Consider the following 23154-nt stretch of genomic DNA (forward strand, 5'->3'; position numbering starts at 1 on the left):
ACATATTCAAAAGATATAAATACTTACATATTCTTTTATATTAATAAAATTATGTTATTAAATTAAATATGTGCTCTAATCATACCTCTTTTAAGAGAGAGTTGTAACATTATGATATCATTTTTAAGGAAATAATTATAGAAAAACACGAGCTAAAAAGACCTTCTAGCATTGACTCTCTAAATTGGTCGATTGTTGCTCCCATTGATTGTGACAGTAAAAAATATTTAAAAGAGTCTCATAATTATTTATTTTCCAATCATTAAGATTTTTCTCATATATATATATATATATATAAATTATTTTGAATTAAATTTATCATATGTATTAGTTTATATGTGTACAATATTGTTAGCTTTAGACAAATTTTTCGCTATTAAGCTCAAACATGACTCAGGTTAGTTAAAGAAGCGAAGCAAACAGATCTAATTCATTTCGAGTTTGGTTAAAATCCCCAATGGGCTTGAAGAATTCTGAAGGGATTTGATGGGTGATGGGTTCTTCTGCCACCACTAAAAGTGAGAGCCTTCTGATCTCTCCCAATAATAACCAGTCATTGTCATGAATCATGAAAAGAGGCTAGAGGAAGATGGAAATAATAGAGAAAAAGAAAATTTAGCATCAATAAATAATAGAAAAGATGTATATATCCTTTTAAAGCTATAAAAGAAAATGAAACTCAATGTAATAATAATAGGCAAAACATGACATGGGTTTAAAAAGGACTTCCTTTTTCTTTTAAATTCGTGCTACATAATCATTATCATTTTTAAAAAAAAATTAAAAGAATAATAATAGCTATCGAAAATGTCATTTTGCAAAATAAAAAGTTTTATATTTTTAAGAAGTTTGGAGTAAAATTCCAAGGAGAAATTTAAAATTTGCCAGAAAAAGTAAAGCGAGCAAATCAAAGACATCCAAGAACAACAACAGAGCCAGATGATTTGCAGAAAACTCACATTTGCTAACTAAAGACATTTTGCAAAATAAAATGTTTTATGTTTTTCAAAAGTAGGGAGCAAAATTCTAAGGAGAAATCTAAAATTTACCAAACAGTAAAGCAAGCAAATCAAAGACAATCAATAACAACAATAGGGCAAGATGATTTGCAGAAACCTCACATTTGCTAAATATAGATGCTGAGACATTTCTGTTAGAAGAGTAAATTTCACAAACACATAATCAAGTAACCAAGAAAATAATCACCCTTACAGAGGCTTTGTCTTCATAGCTACTGATTTTGAACACCTTCAATCTCTTTCCCGCCATCATTTGCTTCTTCGCCACAATGTGATGATGCAATAGCCATTGCTTCACCTGGAGGGGGGTGGTCAAATTTGCATGTTGAACCGTACTTGCACGTTCCAGTCTTCATATAATACGGACAATGAACAGCGCCCTGTCAAGTATATGCCACAACAAATTAGTACTCATCCTATGCCTACAGTGCACAGGCAAAATAGTTGGGAAAAACAAGTTCCTGGAAGAATAGAGAATATTGGAAAAGAATCAAACTTCATTCGATTCATGTTAAATTATGTTATAGTTTTTATTTTTTAAATTCATATTTTCGAGCATAAAAGCATATAAGGGTGATTAACAAATAAACCAATATTTCAAAAATAATAAGTAAAAGAGAAGATGAAAGCAAAAAAGGATTACTGTAAGTACTTTCTACAAAAACTTTTAATATTTAGCGTTATCACACCATAAAGACAATACAATGCAGTTTTCACAACTATAATTATCTATGAATTTAAGAAATTGAAAAAAATATAAATGCTTTCATGCATTAAATAAAGTTTAATTGTTTATTCTAAATTCATCCTGCATTTTTGAAATTATCTTTTTAACGTTATTTTTATTTTCAACAACCTCAGATCTTTCCCTCTAAGCATATATAAATTTAGAAAACAAAATCTATAGAATGTTCACGTGTATTGCAACAAAACCAATGGATTAAGCTTAAATTTCTTAAATAGATTACAAATATCATTTTCTAAAACAAAAAAATTACACAATCTAGAAGTTTATTATTATAATTTAGTTACTTTAAGATTTTACTCTTTTCAGTACTTAGTTTTCCTGTTCTTATCAAAATTATTTTTTTAATTTAATCTTATTTAAGAAAGATTATTTATCAAGCATTATAAATATTCTTGTAATCCACTTTTTGAGTCACTTTAATTCAATTATTCAAAATAAATACTTAGAGAAATTTTTCAGGTTGTATGATGCAATTAAACTTCAAGCGACTTCTTAGATCTTATGTCCAAGAAACTCTAAGATACCTAATTTTTTATCTACAAGTTCCTAAGTAAATTAACCCTAATTTAACCTACATCAAACATTATATATAACTGAGTTTTCTTTCAAATAACCAAATAAGTTCTTACATCACTAAAAAGAAATAAGCTATCGCCACACTCTTATTGTTTTGAAGAAATCTTTTAGAAATATTTCTAACTTTCACAACCTTATATACCCTGGTGTTTACCAAATAACAAAGCATCTCCCTGTTGTATGTTTTTTGACAGCCAAGTACAATGTGGTTCAAAGATTACAAACAAAGCACTAAAATCAAATAACATCAATTAACTACTAATATGATCAAAATACCAACATACCCCCCACACCCCACACAAATTATGAATGAAGATTGAAAAAGCAAAGAGCCAAAGGTTCCTAAATTGCAATTTTTAACTTTAGACAGGAAATAATTACTTTTCAGTGAAATAAAGATTTGAGAGGACGAGAAGTGAAAATATATTATAAGATAAATTATATTGAAGTCTCTAAAAAATTATGAATAACTACAACTAGGTCTGCAGTTTTTGAAAATAATAATTTAATCATTGTATAAAAATATAAGACAAATTACCAATTTAATCCCTAAACTTTATAATTTAGTCTTAAATATCTTCCTTTCAAAATAATTTCACAGCTTTCCAATTTTTTCAAAAAATTAACACCATCAACCAAAGACAAAAAAACCAAAAAAAAATGGTTGAGTGTTGTTCGGTTCTCTCTTTCCTCCTCCATCATTTTCTAAAAATGGAATAAAAAAAAAAGAAACCTAATGATCTCGGTCTGATCAAGAAACTCATCAGATTATCAAAACTCACCCAAAGAAATATCCCTCCTTTCTCCCTCATTAAACTCGCCTGGAACGTTCTTCAAATCAGCCATTCAAAATAACCAAAACCCTTTTTCTAATTTATTTGGAGTAAAATTATTAATTTCTCTGCTTTAGAGTCATTCTTCTTCCTCAAATCTATTTTAGAATGATTCTTCTCCTTCTAAAATCACCGTTCAAAAATAATCCAAACCCATTTCAATTTTACTTTTATGTCTCTAATATTTCTTATATTTGGGTGTTAGAAAGCGTGAAGAGAGAAATAAAAGTCCTCAAATCACCCATTCAAAAGCTTCAAGTCCTAGTTAGTTAATAGCAAGAGGTGATTCCAGTAATTGGCAGATGATGTTTGCTAGCGAGAACAGGGGGAAAAGAAAAGGAAAAGTCAGAGCTATAATGTCAAGTATGGAGAGTTTGCAAACGACATGCTGGAGCCAGAAGAGCCTTTGACCATCCATCACAAGACTCCTCCACCCTCGATTCTCCAGAGCAAGTCTACATCTCATCTCTCACACTCATCAAAATGCTTTTCTACTCTTTCATTCTTCTCCGCATTTGGGCTGTTATCAGAGAGTTTTTTTTCTGGATTAGGATCCGCCTAAGTCAGATACAAAAGATATAGATGGCCGATAGGGAAAGAAAAGAGTGAGAGAAAGAGAGAGAGACTTGAAGAAACCTGTTTCCGAGAGATGAGACTGGAACTTTTCTGCTTCATGAAATTTTGCACTAACCTGATTTTCGTTGTTTAGTTGGTGAGAAAATGTGGGGAGGAAAATGAAACCAAATACGGAGAAGAAGGACACGTTCCTTGCCCTAATTTCAAAGATTTTTCCTTTTCTCATTTCTTTTAGTTTTTTTAACCAATCAACACTTAGTGTAGTGCACTTTTGTTTTTGGTGTTAAAAATTGGACGAAGTTCATGCCTTGAAAAAAATCAGAAAGTCCATGAACTATTTTCTAACAGAAAAAATATTTAAGATTAAATAAAAAAATGAGTCGAAACTTAGGGACTAAATTGGTAATGTACATACAAATATATTTATTAAGTTCGACCTCTTAATAATCCTTGAATGATAATTTAATATCTATCATGTGACAGTCATGTAATTAAATGATAAGAAAATTAACAGCATGACAAACAATTTAGAGATCGAAAAAAAAATTATGATTTCGGCTAATATGATTAAAATCTAGAAATTAAGAAAAGAATATAACAGACTTGAACTAAATGCATTTGTTATGTGATTTTTCTCAAAATATGTGCATACCAAAAGAATAAAAGAACTAAGTTATTCTTTTTCAAAAAACTGTGGACTCAATTATAATTATACTCAAATTTTAAGGACTTCTGCGTAATTTACCCTATACTATAAAAACAATTGACAAATTATTGAATGTGCAGAAAGTTAATTTAGTAGGAAATTAATTTACTATTTAGAGTCTGTAATTTGTAGGAAGTTAATTTACTGTTTACAGTCTCTAATTGAGAAAGATTTTTTCTAAGAATATTCCTTTTTTTGTTAGAATTACAGGTAGTGAGGCGTGCCACCACTTCTGCTGTAGGCATCATTTTTCTCAGAATTCTGTTACAGAAATCTCTATAAATAAACACATTATTGTGCTTGAATAATCAAGGAAGAAGAAAGTTTTTTTCCCTTCATTTTTTTAGGTTTACCTTCATGGTATCAGAGCAACCATTCTAATCCTTGCCCATTGTTTTGGGTTAGCCAAAATCGCAAATGGCTTCCGGTGAAACGTCGTCTTCTCCACCCGAGGTCTCTTCGGGGCCTTTCTTCCCTTCATCACTCAACCAAGGCGTGGTTGAGCAGTCTTCATCTCTGATTCCAGGCCACAAACTAAACGGCAACAATTATTTGCAATGGTCATCTTTAGTGTTGCTTTTCATCTGGGCCAAAAGCCGTGAGGAGTTTCTCACCAGTGAAGCAAAGCCGCTCCCGGCAACCGACCCCAATGCGCGAACATGGAAGATGGAGAATAACCTTGTGATGTCGTGGCAGGTAAATTCTATGTTGCTGGAAATTGAGAGAAAATTTTCTCCTTTACGAAACAGCTCACGAAATCTGGGTGTCTGCAAGAGAGTTCTGCTCAACAAAGAACAATACTTTAACCATTTTTTAGATTGAGTCTGCCCTCCATAAGCTCCGACAATGTGAGTATATTGTGACTCAATACTATAACATCCTAACTCATAGTTGACAGCAACTTGATATGTTTGAGGAGCATCAATGGAGTTGTGCGGACGATGCAAAAGCCTTAACAAGTAATTACAGAACACAAGCGGATTTTCAAGTTCTTGTTGGGTTTGAACTCTTATCTCGATGACGTGCGCGGCCGAATATTGGGCTTGAAGCCGCTGCCCAATATTCGTGAAGTTTTTTTGAGGTCCGGCGAGAGGAGTCGGAAGAAAGTCATGAGGGGAGAAGGATAAACTGCGACGACTGTAGCTGAGAACACATCTGCCCTCACGACGCGTCTGGACAGTCGAGGCAAGAAAGGTCGGCCCTTCTGTGATTATTGTAAGAAGCCCAGCCATGGGTGCGACCGGTGCTGGAAACTCCATGGAAAGCCGACTGACCGAAAGCCTTCAAGACTAGAAAATGCGACCGAGCTTCAGGGAAATTTGGTGGACGGCAGCCGGTGAAGAAGCTCCCTCAACAGCAGCGGAAAAGTGTCTTTTTACTCCTAAGCAGCTTGAGATGCTCCAGAAATTATTCTCTAGGAGTTCTACTAATGTGATTGTTGCTCATAAAGATAAGAATTTTCATAGTCTCAGTTTTACAGTTTGTTCAATAAGTGGACAGACCTAAATCCGGGACATTCGATCATATGACTGGTAATGCTTCCTTATTTTAAGATTATAGACAGTGCACTTAGTGTTTTACAATTAAAATTGTTGATGGGTCTATCTTGAAAGTGTTTGGAATCGGATCTGTTATTATATCACCAGATATGACTCTATATTCTGTTCTCTTTGTACCTAATTTGGACTGTAACTTGCTATCAGTAAGCTATATAGGAAACTTAACTGTGTTGCTAAATTAGGTTCAACGTTGTGTGAATTTTAGGACTTGGACTCGGGAAAAACAATTGGCAGTGCTATGATGAAATCTTGTCTCTACCTACTTCAAGCTGCCCTCTTTAGTGGACAAACTCAAAAAGTAGTATGTGCTAATTCAGTTTCTGTAAGTAGCCCTAGTAGTGATAATGAAATTATGTTATGACATTTTCGTCTAAAACATCCAAATTTCTTATATTTAAAAAGGATGTTTCCTTCATTGTTCACGAATAAAAATCCACTTTCATTTCAATGCGAAATTTGTCAGTTCTCTAAACATATTCGAAGTTCATTTCCTGATCTAAAATATAAATCCTCAAAACCCTTTTTATTAATTCATAGTGATGTCTAGGGTCCTTCCATAATTACTAACATATCCGGAAGTAAGTGGCTTGTATCATTTATTGATGACCATACTAGAATCACTTGGGTGTTCTTTATGAAAAAAAAAAACCAAAAGTAGGTGCAATTTTTAAAAAATTCAGTACCATGATCAAAACCCAGTTCAGTACTACCATACAAGTATTGAGATTCGATAATGCATGTGAGTATTTTGAGTCAACCCTTAAAAATTACTTTGTAGAAAATGGGATACTTCACCAAAGTTTTTGTGCCTATACTCCTCGACAAAACGGCGTAACCAAGAGGAAAAACAGGCACATCCTTGAAGTTGCCCGATCTATTATGTTCATCTCACATGTTCCAAAACAGTTTTGGGGGAAAGCCTTACTTACTGCCACCTATTTAATAAACATAATGTATTCCCGTATACTAAAATTTTAAACACCCTATCAGCTTCTTTCACAATCTTTTCCAGACTCTCACATTCTAAATTCTTTACCACTTAAAGTCTTTGGGTGCTTTACCTATGTTCATATTCATTCTCATTTACGGGGCAAACTTGATCCTAAAGCTCTCAAGTGTATTTTTGTTGGGTATTCCTTCAATCAAAAGGGATACAAATGTTTTTTTCTGGATACTCGTCGATTTGCAACACCATGGATGTAACCTTTTACGAAAATCAACCATTTTATACCTAAAGTGATATTCAGGGAGAGAAAGTTACTCAGGAATATCACCTTTGGGATGTCATCATATCTTCACTTATTCCAGTCCACACTAAATGAGCCTGAATCAGAATCTATGGTAGGAATTAGAAACACATTTCCTGTAGTAAATGAGTTATGTGTCTACACTAAGAGGAACAAGGCTCAGAAAGGGAAAGTACCAGAAGAGACCAAACTCTGTCATGACTCAACCTTGTTTCCAACTGTCCAGCCTTCACTAGGTAATAATGCTTCAAACCCTATTACTGATAATGATCTGCCTATTGTATTGAGAAAATGTACCAGATCTTGCACTAATCATCTTATACAAGATTATGTGTCATTTGACAATTTGTCTTAAGAATATACGCATTTGTGAGTAAACTAGATAAAATCTCTCCAAAATCGAAAACTGTTCATGAAGCCCTTCAAATACCAAAATGGAGAGCAGTTATTCAAGAAGAGATGAGAGCTCTTGAGAAGAATGAGACATAAGAGCTGACTGAACTGCCCCCAGGAAAACACCAGGTAGGATGTAAATGGATTTTTACAACCAAATATAATCCTGATGGTAGTATAAACAGATACAAAGCTCGCCTTATTGCAAAAAGATTCACACAGTTATATGGGATTGATTATCAAAAGACTTCTACCCCTGTTGCCAAACATAATACGATACGGATACTGTTTTCTCTTGCATCAAATCTTGACTGACCCTTGTTTCAACTAGATGTGAAGAATGCATTTTTTAATGGTGATTTGGAAGAAGAGGTTTATATGGATATTCCGCCAAGATTTGAAATATCTAAGAGCCCTCATAAAGTTTATAGACTTAAGAAATCACTCTATGGACTCAAACAATCACCAAGAACATGGTTCGAGAGGTTCACAAGAGTAGTAAAGCAAGTTAGGTATGAGCAGTGTCAGTCTGACCACACTCTTTCATCAAGCATGGTGATTCAAGTAAAAAGTCAATTTTGATTGTATATGTTGATGACATCATTATTACAGGAGATCACTGTGAGGAGATCTAAAGACTGAAAGAATATCTGGCAAAAGAATTTGAAATTAAAGACCTTGAAGAACTCAAATACTTCCTAGGTATGAAAGTTGCACGATCAAAGAAAGGAATCTCTATACCACAACGGAAATATGTACTTGATTTTCTAAAGAAAACAGGGATGCTTGGTTGTAAGCCAGCTGACACACCTATGTATTCTACTATAAAACTTGATTATGAAGATTGTGACATACTTGTTGATAGAGAGAGGTACCAAAAATTGGTTGGGAAACTCATATATCTAGTACACACAAGACCAGACATCAGCTTTGCAGTTAGTATAGTGAGCCAATTTATAAACCAACCGACTGAGATACACATGAGAGCAGTGTACAGAATTCTGAGATACCTCAAAAAGACACCAGGACAGGGCTTATTCTTCCAGAAGAAAGTAACTAAAGAAGTTGAAGTCTTTACAAATGTTGATTGGACAGGTTCAAAAACAGATAAAAGGTCTACATCTGGCTATTGTACATATGTTCGAGGAAACTTGGTCACTTGGCATAACAAGAAACAATCAGTTGTCTCTCGCAGTAGTACAGAATTAGAATTTCATGCTCTCACCCACGGAATATGTGAAGGAATATGGATAAGATGTGTGCTCCAATAACTAAAAATACCTACTGACACTACTATGAAAATTTGGTGTGACAATCAATCAATTATTAACATGGTCAAGAACCCAGTTCATCATGATAGGACCAAACATTTGGAGATCAATAGACATTTCATCAAAGAGAAGATAGAAGATGGAACCATAGTCCTTATACACATTCCAACAAATCAACAAGTTGCTAATATCCTCATAAAAATGCTACCGAGACCAATATTTGAGAACATCATATCCAATCTAGGTTTACTTAACATATATGTAAACTAGATTAAGGGAGAGTGTAGGAAGTAAATTTAGTAGGAAATTAATTTACTATTTATAGTCTATAATTTGTAGGAAGTTAATTTGCTGTTTACAGTCTGTAATTGGCAAATATTTTTTCTAAAAATATTCCCTTTTTTGTTAGAATTGCAGCTAGTGGGACGTGCCACCACTTTTGCTGTAGGCATCTTTTTTCCCAGAATTCTATTACAGAATTCTCTATAAATAAGCACATTATTGTGCTTGAATAATCAAGGAAGAAGAAGGTTTTTTTCCCTTCATTTTTTTAGGTTTACCTTCAGAATGCATCATTCTAAACATACTAGAGACGGTCAATATAATAACCCTAGCCTCTATTGCATCATTCTGGACTCAAACTTCTAATACATATGATATTTTGTCATTCTAGTATTTAACTCTTATATGATTTGGTGCTTGTCGAAAGTGTAAGAAAAAAACATGAAGGATATAACTTTCTTAAAAGGAAACCACAACGCACTCAAGTATTACCCAAGAAAACAATGAAAAAAATAAAACAAAAGACAGCTAACTAAAGGGAAAACCTCAAAGCCTCCGATATGAAAAGCAGAAAACTCAATATTCATTTTACCATAACTTGTCTGTGTCCTATCACTAAGCAACGAGAGCACTCAATTTCTTGGAATCACAAGGCTTGATAAAATTCATACCTCTCTCCTCGGTAATCCTGCGAGAGTGAGCTTAATACTGAGCTGACAAGCTTGCTTACTCAGTGAGAGTGTTCGATCAATGGGGTGATCAAACTTGCATCTTTCTCCAAACTTGCACTCCCCAGTCTTCATATAGTACTATGATATAAACACAAGTTATCAGATGGGGTGAGGATGATTTATGGGTAAATGTGTCTAGACAAGCAAAGGAAAAACTTCTAGTTAAAATTGTTTTGATAACAACAATGATTATAATAGCAGCAACAATAAAGGAAAATAAAAATGATAACATTAATAATAGAATGTGTTACTGTAGATGCGCACATCACATTCCGCCTGTCCAGGTCGTTGAGGATAAATAGCCGGAGCCACTCCCAACTGCAAAAGGCAAATAAACAACCAGCTAAGCAATAGTGACTTAATTGACAAGCACATTTAACAGTATCAAAGCACTAAGAAAACATATAGTACTATATGCAGAACCCAAGCTTAGTCATCCAAATTTAAAAAGGAGCTGGAGGACAGATACAACCTCAGAAAACCTCTTCAGCATAAAAATAAAAGGTCATAATTCTCTGTAACTGAATAAAAATGATTTAGCATAATACAGAGAGATTTCTTTTCTTTAACAAAAAAAAGCAGAATGGTGTAAAACAACTAATAAACTTAATATTTAAAAAAACTCATAAATTTGTTATAAAGTGCATCTATGAACAGGGTTCTTTATTATGTTATAAATTTGTTATAAAAAAGCAAAGTTTTTAAACTGTGTTCATAGAAGCACATTTAACAGGGTTTTTTTTTTTGAGGAAACATGTGGGTTCCTTCTAATATATACAAAAGTAATAATATTTCTCCATCAGAGGCAGGGCATATAAAAGAAAAACATAACAGAATGTCAGAAACTCCAGGAGAGATTTCATCATGTTCTTCCACCAACAAGCATTTATCCAATAGTTTTTCCTAATCTACAACCAATTTGAGATTGGGATCTATGAGAGTATCAATTAGTTTAGATCTTGACATTCCTGTCATAGAATGACTCCGTTTTAGCTTCTCGAATATATACCACATCTGGTTTCACATAGATAAACATTTCCGATTGTTGCCTGATTCTTTGCATCATTCGAACCCCTTATGTTCCAATAAATAATTTTACGTAACATGATAAATTAATAGTTCTCCCCCCCTTTTCTTCCATTCTCCAATTTGAAGTTCTTACCATAATTAATAGCTATGTGGAGTGTCGTCAATTCCTTATCCATGTCATTTTCTTCAATAATGATTTTATTTGTCCTGTTGTTGTTTTGCTCCCTTCTTCTTCCCTCAATGGCTCTAAACAGTTCAAAATTTGATCTCCATAGCGTTTAGAACTCCTGACCAGCATCTTGCTTATTCTTTGGATGTTGTTCAAGACTCATCCTGACAATTAACACCTGATCACCTCCTCCTTCTCTACCCTACACATCGCCATCTGATTTGCACTTTTCCAATCCTCTATCTCCTTTTTCTTGAAAATTCACAATTGCTATGGGCAGTATCTCCTCATTCCCCCATCCTTCACTGCTCGATAGCAACAAACCCACCCTAAAATCCCCCAAAACCAGTCACAATGTCTAGCATGGTCAAAAGATAGAGTCAGTTTTTCTCCCAAAATTTTTGTCATCGCCAAACTACATTCCCCCCACTTCCCCCTCTCCCCCCTCTTTGTTAAAACTGGTGCTACACTAAATAACTCCTCCCTCCTTCACCTGATCGATTATCGTCCCACCCCTTGATTGTTTGCTCGAGCGCCCCCCGATCATGGAATGAGATTTTTCTCCATCCCACCAGGTCCTGGGTTTTAACTGAGTGACTCACTTCCTTCTTTTAGCAACAGAGGCTCTGTTTGAGGTTGGATTTGAGCTTTTCCAAAAAGGCATAGAGGGCCTTTTAACCGAGAAACCTAGTTTTGGCCTTGACAGATTTTTGTCCTCTATGGGTTTGGAATTCGAAATTTGAAATTGACCTGAGACAATCTTGATTTGGGTTCTTTCTTCTCCACCTGCTTCTCTGTCGACTTTACCGCATCTGTGTAGGATCTCGCCACTATCCCCTGTGATGCCAATTTGAGACAACCTACTTCATCTCCAAGTCCTCTCCTTACCTCTGCCCTAGGGCTCCAAGGTGATCTGAAGACACCTCCAACAATCCCACATACTGCCTCTGTCATCAAACACCAAGTCACCTCCATATCCTCGGGTATGCAGATCCTTTTTCATCTCTCCCTTGCTATCTCCATTATAGCTGAAAATCAGCCTTCCCATTCACACCTAACGCCACTCGAGAATGTGGTTCCTTCCAACCATGCTTCTCACCCATGATCCTTTATCCTTCTCCCAGAAGAACTGGTCTAGAGTTTTAGTAAGTCACTCAACTTCCTCTCCAAAAACACAATGGTCGATCTGAAGCCCTTTCTGTTCTCACTTTGAGTGACATTGTCGAGTTCCCTTCCAACCAACATGATGTGATATGATTTCTTTTTTGTGGTCAGCAATCTCCTTCTAGGAGAACCCAACATGAGAGGTCAACAAGAATTTGCTCCTACCAACTAACATAAGTCAGGAGCCAAGGGATAGCCCATCATAGAGATGAAGAAGAAAAAGATCAGCACTTAGTGGCTCTAGAGGAGAAAACCTCGCCAAGGAATATTCTTATAAAGGTTAATTTCCTATTCATAGTTTTTTCTTTTCTTCACATAAAGATTCCTATTGATAGCTATGTATATCTTCTTTCTAATGAAGTCACAATATTTCTAATAATGATTACAGAATTTCATAGCTACAGACGTAAACCCACCAATCCAATGAAAAGAAAAAACAACATGAGAACCCCTCCATTTGTCCACATACATGAGCACCTAAATTTACACAAACCCATCCATGCTCAGACTTGAAAGTTGGAGGAAGAAAATGAATCGAATATTTTTAGAAAACAATGACTTGAATAAATTAAGTCACAACTCTTTTTATTGAACAAACACGAACCAAAGAGAAAAGGCACAAATAATCTCCAACCTACCATTGGCTGGGCCAATCTGGGGTCAATAGTCTGATATATAGAGGTAGCTGGACTGACAACTCCAATATTCAGATTAGTAGCTGATGATGCTACCATGGCACCTATTGCAGCTGGAGGAATGAATGCTGCAGGAAACCAGAAAATTGTAATTCTGACGCACATTAATGATATTCAAAGAAAGAAATTCAGGACATTTAAGCTTCAAAAGTTGGATTCCAACACTAAAGTTGTATGCCTACCATTTCTGTCCGGATGATTGTAGCGGCAAGTAGCACCATACTTGCAACTAATATATATTTAAAAAAAAAAAAGGAAAATGTAAGTATTTTTGTTTGAGAAAAAAAAAAGTTTATTATTTTCTTCAATTTAAAAAAAATAGCATGAAAAGAAAAGTATACACCTTCCAGTTTTCAGATAGAATGGACAATCCACCTCACCCTGCAAGAAGCAAAATTCATATGATCAACAGATGCACATAATCTGAATAAACAAAGGAGCTGACTAACAATTCAGCCAACAACATTTCACCCAATTGAAAATTTCAACTAATCTGATCTCATTATTTTCCAATTTATCATATCAATAATATATATATATATATATCATAGAGATCCAGTCAAACTGCTTGTAAAAAAACAGTGATGGTATAACCAAAACAACAGCAACTCCATATAATTACTAACCAATAAACAAATAACACACAATGGGAAAAGGAATAAGGCGTGGGGGATACCATAAGACAGAATCTGTAACTGTAAGAAATTGATAACAACATGAAAATTAAGAAGTTCAACTGCATGTCAAATATAAATGATGCAAGAAAACCAGAAAAAAAAAAAAATCAGCAACTACTACTGATAACGTAATAATGAAGGAACATGCCGGTCTTATAGGAAGTCCTTTGGTGTTCTGATACAGTGCTGGAGAGAATGTGACTGCATTAGCTCCCTCGCTCTTGAATGCTGACCCAGTCTGCTCACCATTCCCATTCTCTTGCCCAGCTGCCAGTATTTGGATATCTTTTGGGTGATGGAATTTGCACGTTGGGCCAAATTTACATTGTCCAGTCTTCATGTAAAACTGTTTTAAGAATTATAACAAGGATGAACAAATTAACATAACTAGACAGTAGCAATCTGAGAGGAGAAGCCAGATGATACCATTCACAAAGGAAAGAGAAATAATTAGATGGTAGCATTTCCAGTGTAGAAAAAACATAAGTATCTTACAGCACATTGGGGCTCAAAGGGCCTTTCTGGCAATGCACCAGGATTTTCAGTAGCACCCTGAACCATAATAAGAAAGTGTAGTATTAAAATCAAGAAGGAAACAGAAACAAACATAGGAAAAAAAGCAGATGTGCCAAATCTCATGCAAGTGGAACCTACCACCGTTTCCAATTTATCTCTTGGATGATTAAATCTGCACTTGAAACCAAACTTGCATCTTTGCGTCTTCATAAAATACTGCATCAAGTTCAATGGGGATGAGATAATAAAATCCAAGTGCTCAAACAGATATTAGAAAACCTATAAGAGCGCCAAGAACCGCTTACGGGACAATCCGGTTGCCCTGGTCTCTCAGGTAACTCACTGCCAGAAGGAAGGGGAACCTACATTTGAAAGGATGTCAATATGCTGTCTTAATAACAAATGGAATGAAGAGTGTAAACAACATACGGCCACCTCTCTATATAAAAGGACAACTATTTAGAACTTACCCTACAGCAGGCTAGACACCAGCAATGCCAATATTCAAAATAAAGCTTACCAATTTAAGATGTCAATGAAACATGACTCACAAACAAAGCAAACCCGAGGATAATTAGGTATATTATACAAAAGAATCAATAAAAAATACAATCACAAGAATATCGTAATCGTCTTTTTTGTCATTTTGATACAACTGACACTTTATAAGTTATATTTTCACCAAACGTATGATTACTGAATACAGTTTATAAGCTTGTGGTATCCAAATACTTTAAGAGCTTAATTTAAAAGAAAACAAAACATCTTACCTTATAGTCTCCTATAAAATAGGGTGAACAAAGCACCTCTAAATAGGGCATTGACTATATCAAAACCTACCTATATCGGATATTAACTATGTAGGAAAAGATTATACCAAAAATACCCTATTATTCTCTAAAAAGCTATGTTGGAAATATTCTTATTCCCTAACACCTCCTTTCTAGATGAAGTTTACATCAGCTTAAGCTTGTTAAAAATAAACTACAAGTAAATAAAACTGAATAGAAAAATTGTAGCCAGTGACTTCCAGAAATTGCCAAGATTGACGAATTCCACAAACTGCTTCAAACAAGATTTGTAACTTCTACAAAACAAAAGTTCTAAACAAGCTCAAAACAGCATGTACATTTACAACTGTAAACCTTATATAAACAACAACCATAAAATTCCGCAACAACTTGTCACCAACTTCAAAAGTTATCGAGAAACTACATCAAGGCAACAAGTGTCTGCTCCCATTGAGCAACAGCAGTATTAGTTCATAAATTTTCCTCTTTTCAGGACTTGGAATAAAGGTGAAGCAATTGCAAACAGAAACTTTTGCAACCTCTATCAAAAAAGTAACATTAATAGGGTTGAACATGAAGTTACCATCCACCTTGGACATGTGAACAAAATAAGTTGTAGACCAACTAGAATACAATCAATAACTACCAAAAGGATGTTTAGGACACGTGACTTTCACAATACTGCTTTCTAGCAATCATATGCCCTTGCGACTACTTTATTAGTAAGGGAAACCGATCATAAATCCAGAACAGCTTCTTAACATAGAGACTTTCTCCTAATCTCCTCAAACCCAGTAAGGTAGAATTACCATAGCATCAACAAGATGATCTCAAAGTTTGCTCAAACAAAGGATTATTACTGTACCCACGCCACAAAACTCCAAAAGAGAACCAATCACCAACTCAAACCATGTCAAATTCATGAACTGAAAAATACAAACTGGAGGAGCATGAGAGCCATGCTCCAATGGCCAACAGCAAGTGAAACACTTTTTGTGGCCAGGAATTTGGCAAATAGGTTGCTCAATCCCAACAACTTGAATCTAGAGTGGAAGTGCCAGAATAAGACATCTAAAGATGTGTCTCTTAGATTTTGAACAAATGTTTCAACCATTCTATGATTTTTTTAACAACTTAAAGGATAAAGGGGGTTCAAAAAACAACTAAGATAATAAAGGATTTTCTTCTAAGGAAGAGCTCAAATAAAAGAAACAGAGAATTACGGCCAAGAGATTCTTCTTATAACTGAAGAGAAATAAAGGGAGACAAAAGAGAAGTAAATTTTTCCAGTGGAGAGAGGAAGTTCTAGTTGTTGTTTTTTTCAATTGTCCGAATAGACATGAAAAGTAGTGTTACAAAAACAGAAGAACAAAGATAAGAGGAACTTATTAGATCCTAGAACCTGCTGCTCTGACACCATGCTAAAGAATACACTGAAACATTATTCTTGTTATTATGTTAAAGAAATAGGGCACGTATTTTTAGAGATGCCTATGAATAAGAAAGAAGACTCCAATTAGAATCGAAGTAGGACATTGACTATAGTATAACCTGCCTATATAGGACATTGACTATACTGGAAAAGACTATAAAGAAAATACCCTATTATTCTTCATAGGATTATATAGGAAATTCTTATCCTCTAACAGCTACAAATAGAAACCAGCCCTTAAGTTCACATACAGTTGTTACTTGGATGCATAAAAACCTTGAAGCTATGTGGAAAAAGTGAGCTTGTTTGGCCACACTTATAATTTGTGCTTCTGCTGCAAAAAGAAAAGCAGAAGCTTAACCAAACAAAAGAAAGCAATCTGAATTTAAAAAGCAACAACTAGTGGCTTTCAATAAAGTGAAGCAAATGCTAAAATAGGCACTTTTAGATACGATTTTTGCTTAAACAAAATACTTATATATATTGTTGCAAAATCAATAAATTTATTAGTTTTTTATTTCATCGATATTATTATTATTATTTTTTAAAAAATGTATAATAGTAGTTTACTGTTAATAATTTAATATTCATCCTAACTATTTAAATACTTTTAAATTTAAAAATAAAAAATTTGAAGAATGAAAATAGATATTTAAATAAAATAAAATGTTTAGAAACTAAATTAAGATGTTTTAAATAATTAAAGATATAAGAGAGGTTTTAAAAAAATGCTTCACAATAACAAATAAGTCATTTATAATAGCTATCTTTTATTCTTGTAATCTTTTTTATCGTTTCAAAATTTGTTACTCATTTTGCATCATGAGTCTTAAACAATAACAAACCAATTTCCACCAAATGTTATACGGCTTTTACATCAAAAGCATTTTTATTAAAAGCTATTCTCTCACTGGTTCTATCTGTCCACAGCACAAGCACCAGTTTGGTTAAATAGGCTCCAAAACTACTTAGTGTTTACCACCCCTACCATGAACAATATTCTATGCAAATAGCACCACTATTCAAATGTGATCCTAAGTATCTGGACCAAAGAACAATTGAAATTTACTAAGCCAAGGGGGGTCGAAGTCTGTCTGTCCCTGCAATAGAATACTTTTTCTGACAATACATGCACCCAAAAGCATTTAATATCAAACCTTCTTGATTTTTTCCAACTCTCAAGAAACAGAATATTCAATAAGGAAATTTATCTACATGTTCGAACCTAATTATATAATTTTCCAAATGAAAAAGCCAACAATGGAATCAATGCATGCCAAGTTATCAACAGCCATGAAGTATAAAGAACAAAAAAGTCAAAAGTACTTTGTTGCTACCTGAACACATTGAAAGAATCGTACTAAACCTTAACACTGAACGCAGAATTCAAAAGAATAGACCCAAAAAAAAAAAAGAAATAAAAGCATTTTTTTTAAATAAAAGTGTGGAAAAATGTATTAATGTCAGCGCCAAGGGGGTGCCACCCATATACAAAATGAAATTTACATGTTTATTAGCATATCTATAATGTCTAAAAACATTTTTTAGTATATCATTGAGCCTGTCAATTGTATGGATTCCGTTGAAGAATTCTGTTCACCAAGAACATTTCTTCTGGTTTCTAAAGCCTAGTTCCTGGACCATTCCCACATAATGTACTTCTCAACTCATGGTCATCCAACATTACCAACGGTAATTTGATCAGGTGCAAAATGGGAAGTGCACTGAAAATACATATGTAAAACGTAGAGGCTTTTGTTATAATACATGTGGAAAGCACAAAGTTAGATAATAAATGTTTCAAGACCATAGGTAAATCTTAATGTGTAAGCTGATTTGGTCTTAAAAGTATTTGTCCCTGCAGTCAATTATAAATCAGAAAACTTAGTGGTAACATATAGCTCATTGGTTGTAACAATTTACTCATAAATATAAAGCATATATTAATTTGTAAGTGTAACTATCGTACTTAAAAGTAGCAATAAACGGTCACCTCTTTCCAATCTGGGATTCCACCCTCAGGAACCCAAATAGGATGGTCAAACTTGCAGCTATCTCCAAATTTACAGGTTCTTGTTTGCATATAGTGGGCACAATCTTTCTCTCCTGGTCTCTGTGGATATATAGGCAAATGGCTTGTACTCTCCAATCTATACCGCTTGGCAAAAGAGGTGGTAGTATACCAAGCTTCACTTTGCCCAATTGTGTCATGGGCGCCCAAAAGAGTCGGATGGTACAGCACTATAGTATGTAGTGGAGAAGTTTATACAAGAAAACACGAAAAATATATGTTACTCTTATAAGTATAGCCTTGAAAATAATTTTGGACTAAGAACTTATATTTAATAGAAACCAATACATAAGACTAAATACCATAACACTGTTGTAAAGAAATAAATAGAGATAAGAAAGTATATACACTAGTATTTGAAAATAATTTGATAGTAAACAATGTCTTGCAAATAAAAAATCTAGGCTCTTTATTATACAGGGGAAGCTCATCTACATGCAAAGGCAAACGCTTGAAGATGCGAGACCTATGTAGTACTGATAGTCTAGGTTCTAGAATAAAGCAGGGCAAATTAGCCAAACAAGATAGCATGCCACCACCCCATAACATTTCGCAATCAGTTGTTTCACAACCAAGGAACCAAGCAGGGCAATAACTTGTAGACAAGAAGTAGCTTATCTTGGTAAGCATGCCCTAGGGAGAAGTGCCACCAGACAAACAGATAAGTAAATATATTAAAGGAAAATGCACTTTAATATTTGTGTAAACCTAAGAGGCACTGGTAGAAGAGATGTAAACCTTGCTACAAAATGTAGTACCAAATCAAGGAGACACTCTTCATCACTCTAACATCAACTGGTACCGTTGCCCAAGTTGGGCACAAGAGGCGGAGTCTATATACTGATAATTCACTAATGAACATGAACAGATATATGATTAATGCTATGGACAATCCTGTTTGATGGCAATTACATTTTGAGGGAAATTTTCCAAAATATCAAGATATTTCTTCCTTGTCCTCCATGAATAAGTTCGAGATACCAACTATTGCACTCAAAATTGCAAAAATGTTACCTTTACCAAATTCAAAAAACTTAACAATTGGCAAGTTTGCAAAAAATATGAAGCAAACTCTTGCAATAACATCCATGGATCAACTAAGAGCTTAATAATGCACAACAGTAATGCATCAACTGAACGCATAAGATTGAGTAAAAGCAATAAGAGCTATACGCCCAACTTCAAATCATCAACCCCATAATGCAATAGTATGAACATTCAATCCTACAAATAGACATTAGCATCCATTAATCAAGAGTAGTAACACAGTAGAACTCAATCAAATAAGCTTAACTCAAGAATTCATTTGATGGGCAAGTATAAGAACATATTGAATCAAAATTTCGCACTTTATGCATAACATAATCAACATAAATAACTAAATGAGACAATCCCCATTTCCTTGTTCTCGGCAAGCAAATAGAAACCGGTAGGGAGAAATTCCAAAAAAAAAAAAAAAAAAAAACCTAAAAGAAAACGAGAAATGAAGCCTAACCGTCGGAAGAGCGTTTGACGCCGGGAGGCAGAAGGGGTTCAACGCCAGGAGCGGGAGGAACATCGACTCCTGGAGGCCACGTGGCCTGATGCTGCTGAGAAGAAGCCAAAAGCGAAGCCGTTTGCGCTAGATGGTGATACATGGTGGAGGAGGTTCCTATAGAGGAGTACTTGCTGGTAAGGTCCGATACAAGAGAATCCGACCCGGCGCTCAGGTATCGGAGAGTCGTATCAGATAAATATGTCTCCGAGCGAGACCTGGTGGTGCCGAAGAGAGAAGAGAGAGTCGACTTTGCCTTGGCCGCCGCTGCTGCTGCTGATTTAGTCGTGGCCGATTCGTAGCCGTACAGCTGATTCGCCATTAAAACTAAACCCTAACCAAATTGTACATGTTCCAAATTTCGGGTGCAGTTTACACTTGTTATACTCTTCCACAGTGGAGCAACAAGCCAACAACGAGTTGCAGGCATATAATGTATTAATAATCACAACATTAATTCTCCTAATTATTGACTCCACTTTGGACATTTATAGTTTGTTTGTAAATGTATTTAAAATTTTATTTTAATTTTTTTTTTTTAAATCTATAAAATTAATCTCACAAGATATATGTTACTCGGTGTTTGTAGCGACAACGTATTGTGTTATACATTATATAGATATATTTTATATATATATATATATATATATATATATTTTTTTTTTTCTGAAATAAAAAAGAGCATATGCATTCACATAAACAACAAGGGGGGGCGGGGCCACCCATTTACAGCATTTATAAATTTATTAACATATCACCGCAAAATTCTTCATAATAATTAGAGGATAAGCACATAACAAAAAATTAAGAATTCATAACCATCTATTTTTTAAAATGTCAAAAATCATCAACCTCCTCAAAAACTCTATTTACTCCCGCCTCTCATTCCCTTCCATGCCTAAAAGATATATTTTATATAATGGAATACGTAATTTTAAGATTCCTAATCTCATGAAAATATATATATATATATATTTATATATAATTGTGTCAATTCGAATTTTATATATAAAAAAAAAATTACTGACATTATTAATACGAAAAATAATTTCTTCAATTACTCTAAGATTTTTACTATAATTATTTCCAAAAATGAGTTAAGTTTCAAAAGATGTAATGTAAAATTACACTTCAAAATTTTGGTATACATTTAGGTAAAGATTAAATTGTACATATAAGATCTTTTTGTGGCATAAAAATTAATTAAAAAATAAAAATATTAATACCAAACATAAAAAATATATACGATACTAAGAAGAATTAAAACTAATGCATATAAGATATTCTAATTAATAATTCATTTATGATCTTATTGAGAATAGATTTAAATAATCTTCAATAAATAACATATTAAAAAAAAAAAAAGTTTATTATCTTTTGTATTTTGAGGCATTCAAATTGTAAGTAATGATATATGATATTTAACCTATTTTATAATTAAATTTCATATTTTCAAATATACATTTTGAATATATATTCTCTTATGTAAAAGTCACGTAACTTATAAGATTATTAATAGTAATTATTATTTTAGGCATTATTATTATATAATTTAATACTGTCATTTACAATATCTATTATCAGTCATAATTTTAAATAGATATTTTTAGATAAATAAATAATAGTAAAATATAATTTTAAATACACATTCTTTCACATACGTAAGGACAACATAAATTAAAAAAAATATTAATTACAATAATTTATTTTAGTCATTATTAAATATCTTATAATTAATATTATCATATCTAATTTATTTTAGTGATAATAAATTTGAATTCATGCTCTTCTATGTAAATATATAAAAATATTAAATAAATTTAAAATAATATATTTAAACACATGTTTTTTATGCAAATAAGTAGAAGTTAGATAAATTAGAATATTGTTAATGGCAATGATTTATTTTAACTATTATCAACCTATAATCGAATACATCGTGTATTTACTAATGTTCATAAATTTAAATAAACATTATTCATATAAACAAATATATCGAATAACTTTACAATATATACTTAAAATATCTTCTATTAAAAATTATTGTATGTAATGTACATACTAATGATAATATTTTTTATATATGTTCTTCCATATAAATAGGTAAAAAATCACATGTTAATTACAATAATTATTTTCATTATTATTGAATATCATAATATTTAATATTATTATATACGCAAAAGTTTGAATACCCCTTTTTATATAAATAAATGAGATTATTAAATAAACTAAAAAATAAATTTGAATACGCACTCTCCCATATAAATAAGTATTTAAAATATTATATGCGATGACTTAGTTACTATTAGTACAATAACTCATTTCCCCATTAAGTGTGCACTTTTATAAGAAACATATTATTCTTGAAAATTTTACAAAAAGATAAGATATATAAGATCTAAGGAAAAAAATTTAAAGAGAAAGCAAATAAGAGTAAGAGTTGTCAAAAGAAATAGCAGAAGTCATGCAACTAGACTGCCTAACGCGGGAGGGTATAGGGAGAATCAAATCTACTCTTAAAACCCACTCAACATATGTAATACCGAAACAATAGCCGCTAGAATAATTCTTCCCTCTAATTGAATTCACAATCCTAAAAGAAAAATAAAAACAAATACTAGGAAAATAAAATAAGAAAAAAATACCAAGAACTTATTAATAAGTTGATCCCCACTCCTTAGCTCAACAAGACTTATGAAAACTTCTGCTTCCTGAAGAACTTGAAGAAGTTAATTTTAGCAAAATGTTAAAAGAAAGAAAAATCGAATCTCTCAAGAATTCTCTCAAATTTATTCTCAAATATGTGTTTTACATTCTAAGTGCAAAAGTCTATTTATAGTTTTTCCTAAGCAATCTAGATGACTACAAAATTTTTGAGATAATTAATAAAATAATATCATAGATAAAATTCTATCATAATATATGATAAATACATAATAAAATAATTATTCTATCTCAAATAAATTAATTAAATAATCATAAGAGATAGAGTTATAATTAAAATAATACTTAATTTAAATTCATATTTATCCCATGTAAAATTCATTAAAAAAATATGAAAATTAATTTTAACACATGAGTATTTAAAACGTGGGTCACGCGAGTTGTGCGAGAAAAGGCCGGTGAGAGTCG

The 23154-nt window shown here is 33.1% G+C and overlaps 1 protein-coding gene across 1 annotated transcript; it reads right to left on the reverse strand.

Moving 5' to 3' along the window:
* Positions 1 to 1083: 1083 nt before the first annotated feature.
* On the reverse strand, positions 1084 to 20454 carry HUA1 (floral homeotic protein (HUA1)). The gene is made up of 12 exons (XM_022035488.2): positions 19981 to 20454; positions 18408 to 18655; positions 14497 to 14553; positions 14330 to 14407; positions 14171 to 14227; positions 13824 to 14021; positions 13342 to 13379; positions 13181 to 13227; positions 12942 to 13066; positions 10206 to 10259; positions 9882 to 10019; positions 1084 to 1399 (listed from the first exon to the last, which is right to left on the reverse strand). The coding sequence occupies exons 1-12, from the start codon at positions 20339 to 20341 to the stop codon at positions 1232 to 1234; spliced, it is 1569 nt and encodes a 522-aa protein (XP_021891180.1). The 5' UTR covers positions 20342 to 20454; the 3' UTR covers positions 1084 to 1231.
* Positions 20455 to 23154: the final 2700 nt, after the last annotated feature.

The sequence above is a fragment of the Carica papaya genome, chromosome 2 (assembly GCF_054855325.1).
Source record: "Carica papaya isolate Zhongbai chromosome 2, ASM5485532v1, whole genome shotgun sequence".
Classification (NCBI taxonomy): Eukaryota; Viridiplantae; Streptophyta; class Magnoliopsida; order Brassicales; family Caricaceae; genus Carica; species Carica papaya.